The sequence below is a fragment of the Heloderma suspectum genome, chromosome 6 (genome assembly GCF_057233095.1).
Source record: "Heloderma suspectum isolate Gila_16-S chromosome 6, 16-S_ref, whole genome shotgun sequence".
Classification (NCBI taxonomy): Eukaryota; Metazoa; Chordata; class Lepidosauria; order Squamata; family Helodermatidae; genus Heloderma; species Heloderma suspectum.
Window position 1 is genome coordinate 124,022,391 of NC_139463.1, and position 14,899 is coordinate 124,037,289.

A 14,899-nucleotide genomic window follows, 5' to 3' on the forward strand; every position below is an offset into this window, starting at 1 on the left:
GGGCACCCGGAGAGGGCCTCAGATTACCTCAGTTTACAGGCTGGCTGATGCTGCGGTAGGCTCTCCTTCAGGTTCCCTGGTCTCAATCAATGAATGGCTGTAAGCAGAAATGGGGACCCTCCTTCAAGCTGTGGGCTGAGTTCAATTTCAAAGATGTTCTCGGGGGCCACATTCCAGTGGTGGGTGGGGCCAAAGGCAAAGGGGCAGAGCCAAAGGCAAAGGGGTGGGGCCAAAAATACCAGCATATTGTAGCTGGAAGCTCTTACTGCCAGTCACTAAGTCTTAGGGGGGCATTTCAACCTTTTAGAATTGGGGAAAGTACACAAAAAGAAAGTACCCAGCAATCAGTGGTTGGGAAAAAGAGGGGTGGCCATCTTGGGAACGTGTCTTATGTACCTCACCCTTGTTCCTGCAGCTCCCTGTCCACCATGACGTTGCCCCCAACGCTAGCAGGTGCCGGACCAAGGCGTGGCAGTATGCCCTTGCCCATTAAACACCAGCTCATGAGAGCGTCAGCTGTGGATGAACTGGACTCTCCCCCAAGCTCCCCAGAGGTGGGCGGCAATGCGGGAGCAAGCCCTGCAGGGGGCCGAGGGCCTTATAAAGTCATGTTACTTGGCGAGAGCGGTGTAGGGAAGACCACGTTGGCAGCCATCTTTGGAGGCCTGAAAGGGGGCGCCCATCACGAGGAGGAGCATACAGGTGAGTAAAAGGAGAGCTAAGGAGAAGCGGGAGGATAGTGTGGCAGGTGGCGCAGGGGGTTGCCACATTTTCTCTGGCAACCCACTTATTCCTCCCTAAGAACTGTGCAAATGCAGAACCAAGACACGTGGCTTTTCTTGTCATGGAAGGCAGGTTTTGTGCTGAATTTAAGTTTTTAGCCAGAATTTCAAAATGCCAGGAGGAAACTAGCTCATGCTTGCCCTGGACTCTGAAATACTGAATGAACTGACATGGGATGTGGGGATGACATGAACCAGGGGAGGCTGGCAGCTCCAAATTCGGTGGGTCGGAGATTCCAGTCTGGGTTTTAGTTACAACCAGCCAGATGTCAGAGAGAGAGAGAGAGAGTGGAGCAAAGAGAGAGCCAGTGTGGTGTAGTGGCAAGAGTGTTGGACTAGGAGCTGGGAGATCTGGGTTCTAGTCCCCACTCGGCCATGGAAGCTCACTGGGTGACTTTGGGCCAGTCACAGACTCTCAGCCCAACCCACCTCACAGGGTTGTTGTTGTGAGGATAAAATGGAGAGGAGGATGATAATGTAAGCCGCCTTGGGTTCCTTGCAAGAGGAAAAAAGGCGGGGTATAAATGCAATAAATAAATAAATGTCTAAAGGAGCTATCCAAGGAGCTGAATCATATCCCCAAAATGGGTTCAGCATCTTGGATAGCTCCTTTAGATGTCTGGCTGGTTGTAACTAAAACCCAGACTGGAATCTCTAACCCACCGAAATTGGAGCCATCAGCCTCCCCTGATATAAACAGAACACTTTTCATGTCTTAAAAACATGGAGGTCATCCCAGCACTCCTAAACATTATCACTAACTTATCCTGGTATAATCTGGTGTGTGTGCATGTGCATCTCTAAACCTTGCTAAAATGCTTGGACCACCCTGTGGTGCTCCCCCCAAATAATTTCATTTACCTAATTTCTACCCTACATTTCTACCCAGAAGGCTGCCCTGGGCAGTTTCCATGAAGTACCATCCAACAGACTTGTTCAAATTATGAAACATGTGCAATTTAACCAATCAACCACAAAGCTGGTAAGTATGCGACAGCTTGCAGATATCTGGCAACAGTTTCATAAGCCAACCTGAAGCTGCCCTGAATCTCCTGCATAAATTGGGGTTGCACCCACTGTGCAAATCCCCTGCTCCCATAAATGTCTACCAGAAATGGCATATTTCCAACAGTTCCACCATTCTCATTCCACACACACACTTTCTTTTGTCCCCCAGAGGATTCCTACGAAAGACGATTCTGTGTGGATGATGAAGAAGTCACCCTAATATTATATGACATCTGGGACCAGGTAGGCACATCTCTCTCGCCCAGGGGATCATTCCCAGCAGGAAAAATATTATTAAATCAAAAGAGAGAGGTTCACTATCCAATTTAAGGCTAGAACATTTAGCTTACAACAATCCTATACCCATTTAGCCCCACTGAGAATGGGATTTCTGAGAATTTATAGGGTTGCACTGTTAGTTGTTCAATTGGCGCAATTAACCGATGGAGAGAACAATCCTATGGCTCGCTAGACACTGTCTAGCGGGCCATAGGATATGCTCATTTCCAGGAACCGACCTCGGAGCCCGCGCTCCGAGGTCGGTTTCCGGAAAACCGACTGCCCTTCTTGTCTGTGCTGCCTCGGAGGCAGCGCAGAGAAACCCCATCCTCCGCACTCGCCAGAGGAGTGTGAAGCAACTGAAAAGGGCCGGGGCTGGGGGGCACTCCGGGGAAGGGAGAGCGGAACTGCGCATACGACACATCCAATGTGTTGTACAGCAGCTTCCTCTCCCAAAAACGGCTCTCTAGCAAAAAATAGTAAGCCAGGAGAGGCGCTGAGGGAACGATTCCCCCATGCCTCTCCTGATTTGCTTTGGATAGGTGGTCGCCTCCGAGGTTGGAAGTGGCCGCCTATCTAGTTAGGATTGCTCCCTAAGAGTCCTTTGAGTGACTTAAAAGCTGCTTGCCTGATGAATCTGGCAATGCACCTAAAAACATTTTTTTTTTTTATTTTTAATATAAGTAGTGACATCAGCCATAAAGGGCAGGCAGTCTTAGAAGTGGCTCTCTGTCTCTCTCACACATACATGGGAAGTCAGGCCTCTTCTAAGATGGCACCTGCTCTGTGATGCATATACTCGTAATCTAAAAATCAAAAAAAAAATGCTCTTGTCTTCAGAACTGTTGGGTTATTCATATGCAAATGTATTCAGTCTGAATCAATTTAAACTTATAGCTAGAGCATACGATGGAGACCTGTGATTTGATTTCCCATTTATTTAAAAAACAACAACACTCAGCAGCCATGGGTGGGGGAGAATTTGGATCAGGCTTGTGGTGCTGAGGGAAATTTAATCTTTCACCCAGTGAAAATCATGCCTCCACCACCAAAACTGATATTTTCCCCATGGAAGGAAACTTACAGGGTGTACTAAGATTTATTTCACTGGGTAACAGCTCCAATCTAAACAAACAAAACACGGTGGGCTATATCCTGACAGGAGTTGGTTTGCTGGGAGAGGATTATACCAATGTTCCAGCATCTGCCCTGGTTTTCCACTTTCAAAGTAGATGTGTTCCAGGATTCTGAGCATACATAGAAATTGGCAATCGATAACAAATTCAGCATTCTGAGAATCTTTTTTACATTTTATTTAAGAGCCAGCCAAGTTCCTAGTCCTTAAGGCTTGGAGAACATGTGGGCAATGACAAGCCAAATCTCAGAAAGTGGGGAGGTTGTTGAGTGGGATTTCCAGGGGACAAGAACAAAAAACTTCAGTGTGCTGTGTTGCTCTTTGCCATGGCAAGGGGCAAGTAGAAGCAGACAAAATTTACAAAAATGAGAAAATATGTATTTATTAACTGTTGTTGTTCAGTCATTAAGGCATGTCCAATATTTAGGCTGTCCTTCAGAAAAACTATCAAGGCAGTTTACAGAATTAAAATATAGGGAAATATGCCTCATTTCCACAATTTAAACCGGTTGCAGAATTCAGCTTGGATTACTTGGCAGAGAAAAATGGTGACAAACACAAAATGTAAGGAGGGTTGTCCTAAAGAGGCCTAAATGGTTGTTAAGAAAAATGCAGGTGGTTACTAAGTTTTCCAGTAAATATTCAGAAAGAGAAATCCCATGAATATGGAGCAGATCCTAAGAACGTTTTGCTACTATTTCAGTGTGGTTATGTGGAATGCAGGCGGTTATATTCAAGATTTATGTAAATCTAGACAACCATATGGAATTGTCTGGGATTTTAAAAAATTATTATTTTATTTTAACATGCAGCCATATGGAAATGTGTTCTAAATTTCACAGCATTCCTGAAGTGGCATGCAAATGTATGCAAATCTACAAAAAAGTATACTACTCGTCAGGAATCACGGACAGGGGGCGGGTAATACAAATATGCAGACTGATGTGGAAAGTGGTAGTGTTTTCAAGACATGTGGGAGCAGCATACAGTGTTAGAGTGCATTCAGCTGACTGGGAATCTTAAGAGAAGAGAGTAAACTCTAGAGTCACCATTATCTGCACTGAAATTAGCCAAATTCACCATTTCTCAAATAGCATAATGTCTCTGCCACTGTCCCAGACCCAACTGACAGCAGAAACATGGCCTTACTGGGCTGGATCCAGATTTAGTCAAACTTCGAGTAGACCCATTGAAATCAATGGGACTTTGATCATGATAACTTAAGTTGTGTTGCTATCAATGGATCTACTCTAAATATGACTAAATCTGGGTCCAACTCATTGTGTTTTATATTATTGCATTTTGATTTTTGTTGTAAGCTGCCTTGGAAGGATTTGTATCCTTAAAGCTGGAGTGGGGGGAGCTTCAGGCCTAGGGTCCCAATCTAGGCCACCTGGGCATGTCCCCTCCTGCTGACCCCACCTCTGTTTCCTGCTTTTGTACAATCCCACCTCCACACACACACACACACACACATTTTAAATGGTTGATATGCCTCTCCTAATGCTCAGTAGCTTGCACTAAGAGCTTTAAGCTACAATATGCAGGTATTTCTGGTATCTTGCCTTCAGCCCTGCCCACAACTAGAATGCGGCGCCCAAGGGCTTATATGTAGGAGTGAGGTATGGTTGTGAGTAGCATCCCACAAAATCCATGCACAACCTCACTTCTTTCAGCTTTTCCCTCCCCACAAACTTTTCCACAGGGAGATCCAGGAGGATGGATGCAGGAATCTTGTCTCCAGACAGGAGATGCCTTCCTGGTGGTTTTCTCAGTGACTGATCGCCGCAGCTTCACACGGGTGCCCCCAACTCTCTTGCGCCTGCGGGCAGGGAGCCCAAGAACGGATCCTCCCATTATCCTGGTGGGGAACAAGAGTGACCTGGCACGATCCAGGGAGGTCTCACGGGAGGGTGAGTTGCACAAATACTATTACCTAAGCACTCAGAGTGAATTTCCCTTACATAGCCACACAGGGCCGGCCCTACCATAAGGCAGACTTAGCCAGTCACCTCAGGCGGCAGATGCTAGGAGGTGGCAGCACGTTTCACCCTGTGAATCCTAAGCTAGCCTGCTCCCTTCAGGTGCGGTGGAGAACACCATCCCATTGCCAATATTGAAGAAAGATTCAACTGTCAGTCCAGTTCGCTTTTGTCCATGAAAAGGGAAGGGCTGCCATCTTGTTCTTTGCCTCAGAAGGCAAAATTGGGCTTCTGCTCCACTATTTTAGAAGCTGTGGGGAGGAATTCATTCTCCTGGGGGCAAAAGTAGGAGAGAGAAACCAGGAGAGGTTACTAAATCTTTCTCTTTCTCTTTCCTTCTCTTTCTTTTTCTTCTCCCCCCACGCCGGAACCTAGAGGGCCGCAGCCTGGCAGTTATGATGAACTGCAAGCATATCGAGACGTCAGCAGCGCTACATCACAACACGGAAGAGCTCTTTGAAGGCGTCGTGCGCCAGATCCGACTGCGCCGCCGTCGGCGTGAGGGCGATGGCTTCAGCAGGGAGGGAGCCGGGGGCCGTCGTGAGAGCCTCACCAAGAAAGCCAAACGTTTCCTCTCTAGCCTTGTGCCCCGGAATGGACGCTTCTTTAAGCAGAGGTCAAAATCCTGCAATGACCTTTCTGTGCTATGAGCCTCCCATTCTCCTTCCTCAACACCCAAGAAGTCTCTGCAAGAAAAGACAAGACACTCCACTACGTACTTTCCCCACCCCAACTGCACTAAGCTCAGGACAGCAGCCATAACGACCCAGGACGGGGGCTGTTCTGGAGCGTAGCAAGATTCCCGTAATCCTCCTAGGCTCAACTCTCCAATCAGCTTCAATGCATACCTGACAAGCTTTACTTGTTTTTGTCCTCTGCGCAATGTTGGACCGTTAAAAGGATTTATTTAAAAATCCAGTTTTATAAAATCTTTTGAGCTACTCATGGAAGGCTTTATACGAGATGGAAATAGCTGCTCGTTTGCCAGACTCACGTGCCTCTCTCACCTTTTCAAAAAATTTTCCTGGCACTATTGTGAGACTTTTTTTTGTCTACCGTAATTTTGAATGTCACCTGTAAGGACATCTTAAAAGTGCCAGGCTGGCACAAAATGCTTCTGTCAAGAGACTCAGGATTTTGTTCTTGATGTGTGTATCTTTTTGTCTGTCACACTCAGGTGCCCACACTCCCTTAGAGGAGAGTTTTCAAGGCACCGAATCTCGAGTGAACTGTTTGTCTACTGTACTTGTGTACAAATTGTCTGGACTTTTGCACAAAGCCTTACTTGTTGTGCTTCTTTGCTAAATCTTAGGAGATATTTTGGAGGTATCACACTGACCTCTGCATTCACACACAACAACTTGAAGAGAATCTAAAATCCATGGGCTTGTGCTAGAAAAAAATATTTTTCTCTACATTTGTGCACCTCACCTTTAAGATACCCTGCTTAAAGGCACCGACCTTAGAATGTGTCTCTACAGGGTCCAACAAACAGGAATGCTTTGTGTTTGCTTAAATATTTGCCCTTACCTTTAAGAGGCTGTTAAAGGCACCATCTGGGGGAACAGTTTGGATCTCATACTTTTGCATAATATAAGTTTTTACACTTTGTGTAACTCACTTTAAAGAGCACTCAAGTGCACCAAATCAACCAGCTAATAGCTGCCTTGGAAAGTGTATTTCATTTACTTATTTATGCTTCATGTCAATGCTCATCTTTTAACCTTTTTAAAAGACCTCTGCATAGGAAATTGCCATTTTATATGCCAAACACATGCACTTCTCCTTTAAGAGAATCACTACCTTAAAGGCACACAACCAGGGAACATTCTCCTGTTTTAGGTTGTCCTAGAAGATTATCATTTAACCTCCATATCTGGCACATCACTTTTAAGAAGCTTCTAACGCCAGGCCACAGCATCCTTTTAATTCAGTTAAAAATCAGACCAAGAAGTCTCCATGTGCCAGCAGGATATCACCTCCCCTTTAAAGAGGCTATTAAAGGCAAGGACTTTGAAGAATCTCAGCAAGGCGGGGGCTTCCGACTGCCCACTGCCCTTGGAACTTTCTGTTTTAAAGGCTGCAACTGCCAATGAACTGGAACCTTTAATGATGTACCAGCTTTCCCCTATCTCTTTTAAAGAAAAGGCTTAAAAGGACACGACTCTTAATCCATAGAGAAGATTACCTTCAGATTCCAAAATGACAAGGATTTTGCGGATGTAGCTGTCTGTACCCACCCACCACCCACCAAAAAGAAAGAAAGAGATACTTGAGGCGGAGTGCCTGACAATGCTGTGTGCTTATTTTCAATTAAAGCCATTTTCTATTACACGACACCTTCATTTGTCGGTGCCTGTTGTGCTAGAGACTGTTCAGAACATTAAAAAAACTGGCATGTGTGCAGAGGGCAAGGAGGAAGAAAAGGAAAGTTAACAGATGGCTAAGAGAGGAGGAAGAGGAGGAGGAGGAGGGGAGGGCAGCAGGAACACAGCAGGCAATATGCAAGGCAGTGGTAGGTCAGGGAAATATTTGCTGAAAGAACACGGTGTAGATTTCTGTGATCCCAGAACTGAGTGGCTAAGACCCAGAAATTGGTGTGTTGAGAAGACAGATGTGGGGGCTGGAGCCCACCTAGGTGCAATTTCCTCTGTGATGGAACAAAAGCCTCTGCTTCAGCCTTCCCCCATCTGGGGCCCTCCCATAATTCCCAGCCAGCCAGGCCATTGCTCTTCCTCACTCTATTTCTATAGTATCACCCCAGTACTAAAAGATCTGCACTGGTTGCCAAATGTTTCCCAGGCTCAGTTCCAGGTGTTGGTGTCGATCTTTAAATCTCGAAACAGCTTAGAGCCTGGATTTTCAGTTTTTGAGGGCCTTTGGGCAAGACATCCTCAGTGGAGCCCCTTCCTCAGTGAGTCCACCCTTCACCCCCATTGTCACCAGCTCCTCACCCTCTTTCTCATCGCTGCTACTGCTTGCAACAGGCAGAGAGCCAGTGAGCAAGCAGGCAATGGCATCTACTGCTCCACCTCACCACTGCTCTTGCCTGGGCCAGGGGAGGTGAAGAAGCAAGTTGCAATGGTGAAGGGAGGAGCAACTCCAAGGGGTTCCGGCCAGTGGGCCCTTGGCTGGTGCCCGACCATGCCTACTGACTGGCCCTGATCTGAGGAACTGCCTGTCTCAGCATGGACTTGCTCCGTTACTAAGTTCAGCAGGAGAGGCCCTTTTGAAGACGCCCTCGCTTGCAAAGGCCTGCTTTCTCCTGGGTTGCTCCCAAACTCTCAAATGCCCTCCCTTTGGGGTTGCAACTAATCCCTACTCTCTCTGTGCTCAGGAAGGGGGTCAAAACGCATCTTTGTAACGTGGCTTTTAAAACTGTTATGTTGTTTTAATGTTGTTTTTACTGTTTTTCTGCGTTTTTATCTGGTTATGGTTTTTACGTTTTGGACCTTTTCTAAACCACCTCAATTGGTCTACAAAGGCGGTACAGAAATAAATTAAATAAAATCTAGAGGGCACCAGGTTGGGAAAGGCTGAACTGGATACCTATGTGGGAGGAACTGGTTGTGGTTGCTCAGCGATGAGAGAGAAAGCCCTTCTACTCATGCTCAGAGGCACATTCTCTCCATTCCATCTGTTCCAGGGCTTGAACCCTCCTCCACCCTGGAGAGAACAGGTTTCCAAGGCTACACCGCTTTGCCTCTTCGTGTTTGCGGTCCAACACTTCTGAAAGGCATCAGGTTGGGGGAAGGCCAGTCTTCAGAAGCTAAGGCCTGTTCAGCAGTGTGTGTGTGTGTGTGTAAGAGAAGAGAAGAGAAGAGAAGAGAAGAGAAGAGAAGAGAAGAGAAGAGAAGAGAAGAGAAGAGAAGAGAAGAGAAGAGAAGAAACAAGGCAAGGGGCCTAGGAGCAAAAGACAGTACCAGCAGCCTGTTTAAGATGCAAGCCGTGCTTCCCCTTGTCAGCAGAGGAGACAGGCTGGAGGCTCAGGCTGTCAGCGCTTTCCAGGGGGGCCTCCTACGCTTGCTCTCAAATGAGCTGCACCTGCAACAAAGAACACTATTCTCTCCCCACCACCGCCGACACTCCACTTTTCTGCAGTCTTACCTTTGCACAGATCCTTTGCACTTTCTCCGTTGCCGACTCCACAGCCTCTGCCTCACACTGAGACAGGCGCCCTTGCAAGAAATGTTTTAACCGCTGTGCACCTCCTGCCCCCCCAATGGGAGAAGGTTGGGGGTAGGTCGGGGGGGGGGGGAGAAAGACGGAAGACCTCAGCAGCACCTGCCCTTCTGAAGGAGGCTTTGCAGGCAGCTGTTGCTAGGGTGGCCACTTACGAATCACCCCCCCTGCAAAGGACACTGATTTGCATAAAATTTGCATATGCTAATTTATATGTATAGAAGCACATTAAGACATTATTATCTTTTAAATCGAAATACAATCCATTGCACCACATGCAATGACTTGTGTGTCTGCCTGGTCAGCCTGCTGTCCACATGTCCATGCTGTCGATGGGTGACAGTCCTTATGGTTTATTATCTCTAAACTGAGACTCGACCGGACAGCCCTTCAAACAGAGGACTTCCCTCCGTGAAAGTGGACACATGGCTACCTTACCAGTTGCTGCCATAGGAAAGCCACACTATGAAACCCCAATACAGACTCAGGAAGTGGACAGAAGCAGTCTGACTCAGTTTCCCCATCTGCAAAAATAGGATGTTAATGACTGGTTTGTGGGGGTTGTTATGAAAGCCTTTGCACATTAAAGGCGGCACAGATACATTAATGGATATGCTCCTTCCCCTGTATAGCAGCATCCTGTGTTGAAGAGGCGGGGATTGACCATGCGTCATTAATCCTACATCCCACCTAACTTGCCCAAATTCCCCTTAAACATTCTTTTACAGCTTAGCATGCCCAATTTCGACCCCTGAACATCCATTTTGGGTCCTCAGGGAGTAAGCATTTAGCAGGTATCAGCCAAGACACTGAACTCTTCAAGTAGGTTTATTTATATTTATTTTCCCCAGTGCTCACGCTTTTCAGGAAAGGGCAGAAGCAAAGTGTGGTAGTAACGTTTAAGCAATGGTTTTCTGCATTAAGGGTACCCGTCTGACATTGGCTTTCCTGTTGAGTCTCCTGTATGTCTACCACCCCTATCCCCCACCCACCCACCCACCCACCCCCTGCACATTACAGAACATCTGAGAACTATTCTAGAAAGCAAAGATAGTTCATGGGTGCGGGGGGGGGGGGGCCTGTTCACATGTTTACACACAACTCTCTCCAGTGAGGGAATCCCTGGTAGTGGTAGGTATGCTGTCCTCCAGGAATTTCTCAGTAAGTAAATCCTGATCGTATATGATCAGGTATTTGATGTCTGGTATTTCCAGTCAGACTCCAGAATCCCGTTCTTGTCACGGTGTTGGAGCATGTGGTGGCTTCTCAGCTCCAGGGATTTCTGGATGAGGTGGATTGCCCAGATCAATTTCAATCTGGCTTCAGGCCTGGTTATGGGACAGAGACTGCTGTGGTTGCCTTGGTAAACAATCTACACTGGAAACTGGACAGGGGGAATATGTCCCTGTTGGTTCTGCTGGGCATCTTGGTGGCTTTCATTACCATTGGCCATGGTATGCTTCTGAGGTGTCTATCTGGAATGGAACTGGGAGGCAGAGGTGCCGGTCCTTCTTGGAGGGTGATTTCAGAAGGTGGCACTGGGGGCTTCCTGTTCGGCACTGTGGCCATTGGCCTGTGGTGTTGCTCAGGGTTCCCTCTTGTACCTCATGCTATTTAACGTATACATGAAACCACTGGGAGAGATTGTGTGGAGCTTTGTGGTTCGGTGCCACCAGTATGCAGATAACACCCAGCTCTCTCTCTTCTTTCCATCCAACTCCAAGGAAGCTGTTCTGGTTCTAAATTGGTGCCTGATGTTGGTAATGAACTGGATGAGGGTGAACAATTGAAACTTAATCCAGAAGGCAGAGGTGCTCCTGGTTAGTTGAAAGGCAGATCAGGAATTCAAACAGTGTTGGATGTGGTTACAATCTCCCACTGAATACCCAGGCTCACAGTTTGGGTGGACTCCTAGACTCAGCCCTGAACCTTGATGCCCAGATTTCGGCAGTGGCCAGAAGGCCATTTGCACAGCTGATGCTAGCATGCCAACTGTGCCCATTCCTAGAGGCCTCATCTGGCCATGGTCATGCACTCCTTAGTTACATCCCATTTCGGCTACTGTAACATATTGTACATGGGACTGCCTTTGAAAAGTGACCAGAAACTTCAGCTGGTCCAGAATGCTGTGGTCAGACTGTTGACCGGGGCTGATTGCAGGGTACCCTGCTCTCTACCGCTCCCTCTGCTGCAGCCTGATGGAGAGATTCTTCTGAGAATGTTACTGACCCCAGGGTCATCATAGGTGTGTGGGGACTTGAACCTGGGTCTCCTAGGTCCTAATCCAACCCTGTACCATGCTGGCACTCAAAGCTAGTATGGCTCGCACAGGGATGGAACCCATGACCTCGGTGCTATGATTAGCCAACCAAAAGCTTTTCTAAAGAATCCACAAGATCCCCAAGAGTTTATGCAACCTAGAATAAAGAAGTGCAATATTATTTGATTCAATGTGCTTCCCATTTCTCACCTGTTCTCCAACACCAGATGCTGGTTTAAATAATGCTCTAGGATCAATGTTTACATATCCAAGACACTTAACACAGATTGTTCCTGAACCCTTATCAGCTGTCACTGGGGTGTTCACCATGAACATGGCTAAAAGTACACAACTGGCCCTCCGGTAATCATTTAGTGTATACCTACTAAAATAATTAATGCAACTCTAAATCAACAGAAACAGAAAACAACTCTAGATCAACTTTACCCAACCTGGTACCTTTCAGATGTGTTGGAAGCATGCTGGATTGACAGGTAAGATAAAAATTTATTAAAAAATCAGATTTTAAACTTTTTAATCAGGTTTTCTAAAAAAAAAAATATTTAAAAATAACACAGTTACAATTAAGTCTCTTCATAATCATGCTAAGCCTTACACGGAGGGAGCAATCCTATGGCCACTAGACAGTGGCTAGATGGCCATAGGATATCTTCTTTCCGGGAAATGACCTCCCACCCACTTCCACGCTGCCTCGGAGGCAGTGCGGAACAGCCCCGTCCTCCACGCTCGCAAAAGGAGCGCGGAACGGCCGAACGGGGGCGTGTCTGCAGGCGTTCCAGGGTGGGGAGGGTGGAAATGCCTGTAAGACACTTCCAATGTGTTGTACAGCAGCCTCCTCCCCTGCCCCGTCCTCCCGTGGCTAGACAGCCGCAATCAGCTGTCTAGACGAAATGCAGGGCAGGAGAAGCGCAGAGGGAACGATCCCCTCTGTGCTTCTCCTGCCCTGCATTGGATAGGCGGTCACCTCCGAGTTCAGAGGCAGCCGCCTATCTGGGTAGGATTGCGCCCTTAGTCTCATGAAAATGAATTAATAGCTCTGTCTCTCACATGCAGGTAGGAAAATCAAACATGGGCATTTGTTTTAGTTTTTATCTCATGAAAATGGCTCTCTCCACCCTAACTACCAGCTCTGAACTTTGTAGTTTCTGTTTCTCTGACTAAAGTCACATGTGCAAAGACACAGGCTGATAAGATGATAATTTCTGTACTTTTGTGGTGTGGAGCTGGGTCATGCAAGGCAGAAAAGTCAGTTAAGACACAGTGCATAAAAATTACATTTTTAAATAGACCTTTTTATTTTTTAAATAAATGTAAATACCTATGTTTCTCTGAAATAATAGCTAGGTCAATCTTAAATAATCTGAATATAAGCATGTTAGTCATACAGTTAATCTCTCGACTGAATTAACGCCTCAACCAGATACACTGAGTTAAAGGAGGCTTTTCTATCAAAATGAAGAACCAATCTGACCATTTCTCAAATAGGCCTATTTACATAGGCATTTTGTTTTCAACTGATGAAAATAAACTGTTCTAGTCTGCCAGTAATGATCAAACATTGCTTCGACCTATCAGTCATGGGCATTTAATTTTTGTTTCCTGTTAAATTTTTGTGAGGTCAAAGCTGGGCCAAGACAGAGTGAAGCAGAAAAGATGAACACTGGAATGGGAGAAAAAAACCCAAATTGTCCAGTATGAATCTTCCTGTATTACCATACTTAGGCTGCAATCCTATAACCACCTATCTGGGAGTAAACCTGATTGAACTAAATGGAACTTATTTCTGAGAAGGCTTATAAAGGATTGCACTGTTAGCTTCAAACAGTCACAGGTGTTGGTCATAAGACTGGCCCTATATGGGAATATTTTAAAGACAATCCCTCTAAAAGCAAAAAAGGAAAGCATGCAAAATATATACAATGAGACAAAAGAGTTGGAAGGCCTGGTTGCAAAAATGAAACTGTGAATTACAACTACATAAGGTCTTAAATTAACATGGCTCAGTGGTTAGATTTGCACCATTGTTCAGGAAATACGTGAAAACATTTCCATGGGAAACTTGGTTTTAACAAGCATTTTTTTCTTGCAGATTTAAAGCAGGGATTTAAATTGCCTTCATTTCAAGCAATCCCCTATGATGGGGATGCTGGGAGTTAGGGAAGGATGCTTTGGTGTAATTTCCACCAGCCCAGGTTTTAGTGGCTCAGTAAATACAGCCTTCACCCAAACCCCACTTCCTTCCTCTGCCAGTGAAGGCTATCACACTTGAGAAAAGGATGAAGCAAAACATGTCTTTCCTTCTCCCCCACCCCCACCACACCTTCCCATGGCTCAAGCATCCAGCTAGTAAAGGGGGATGGGAAGAAATGAGATGTGCTTCTCTTTGCCATGGAAACGTCCTTGTGGTCCACAGCTGGGTAGTTGCCATGGAAACAAAATGTTTCCCATTGCCATAGCAATCAACTACTGGTTATTGGAGCAAATCAGAGCCTTCGTAAGAGAAATCAAGGATGGGAGGAAAAGGTGTGGTATCCCCTACAATGCTCCAGGCTCATCATTAGGGAGAAGGAATGCAAACTGGTGGGAGGGCAGGCCACGGAAGAAAGAAACAACGCACCATCCCAAGTCCTCAGGGAGACACTATGGCCATGGAGATGGGCGACTTGTGATCACGTGAGCGAGGCCCCCTCTCTACGGTAACCCAAATGTGCTGACAGATTTAACAGGCCTGAATTCAAAGCCATCTGCTGCTCAGATTGAAACTGCACCTGGGACCGAGGAACAGGCAAGTGAGAAGCTCTCGGGGACAGAGAACAGAGGCAGCAAAAGAGGGGTGGTGCGTGAGAGCATTGCATGACTTCGTCTGTGTGCATGCAAATGTCTCACTCCCAAATAAAATTTGTCAAGATGTCAGCAAGCAAAACCAACATGAGAGGGAAGCAAATCTTACAAGGACAACAGAAGGGAACTGGAGCTCTGCTCCCAAGCTCCCACGTCAACTGCATCCTGTGGCTTTCAACTCACAATTAACACAGGCTCACGCACAGGATCTGGCCATCTTCCATGGCTGTGGGAGCAGAAATGAAATCTTAGCAGCAGCACGTACACGTTTGTTCACCCAAGTGGCTGGGCTGTGGCTGTGTGGAAGGGCCTACAGTCAACATGTGACCTAATTCCCACCATATACCCTGTATTGTCCAACTCTCTAAACATATGAAAGGAAGCAGGCTGAGAGGACAGCAAAACAGTA

At 46.5% G+C, this 14,899-nt stretch overlaps 1 protein-coding gene across 1 annotated transcript; it reads left to right on the top strand.

Annotated features, from left to right (window-relative positions):
* Positions 1-428: 428 nt before the first annotated feature.
* On the top strand, positions 429-7,522 carry REM2 (RRAD and GEM like GTPase 2). Its single transcript, XM_084808677.1, has 4 exons — positions 429-702; positions 1,960-2,033; positions 4,910-5,117; positions 5,562-7,522. The coding sequence occupies exons 1-4, from the start codon at positions 429-431 to the stop codon at positions 5,834-5,836; spliced, it is 831 nt and encodes a 276-aa protein (XP_084664803.1). The 3' UTR covers positions 5,837-7,522.
* The last annotated feature ends 7,377 nt before the right edge of the window (positions 7,523-14,899 follow it).

Excerpts from the sequence above, each read along its gene's own strand:
- REM2 (XM_084808677.1), top strand. The coding sequence starts at position 429 with ATGACGTTGCCCCCAACGCTAGCAGGTGCCGGACCAAGGCGTGGCAGT. Across the intron at positions 703-1,959 it reads TCACGAGGAGGAGCATACAG|AGGATTCCTACGAAAGACGA; the intron begins GTGAGTAAAAGG and ends TTTGTCCCCCAG. Across the intron at positions 2,034-4,909 it reads TATATGACATCTGGGACCAG|GGAGATCCAGGAGGATGGAT; the intron begins GTAGGCACATCT and ends ACTTTTCCACAG.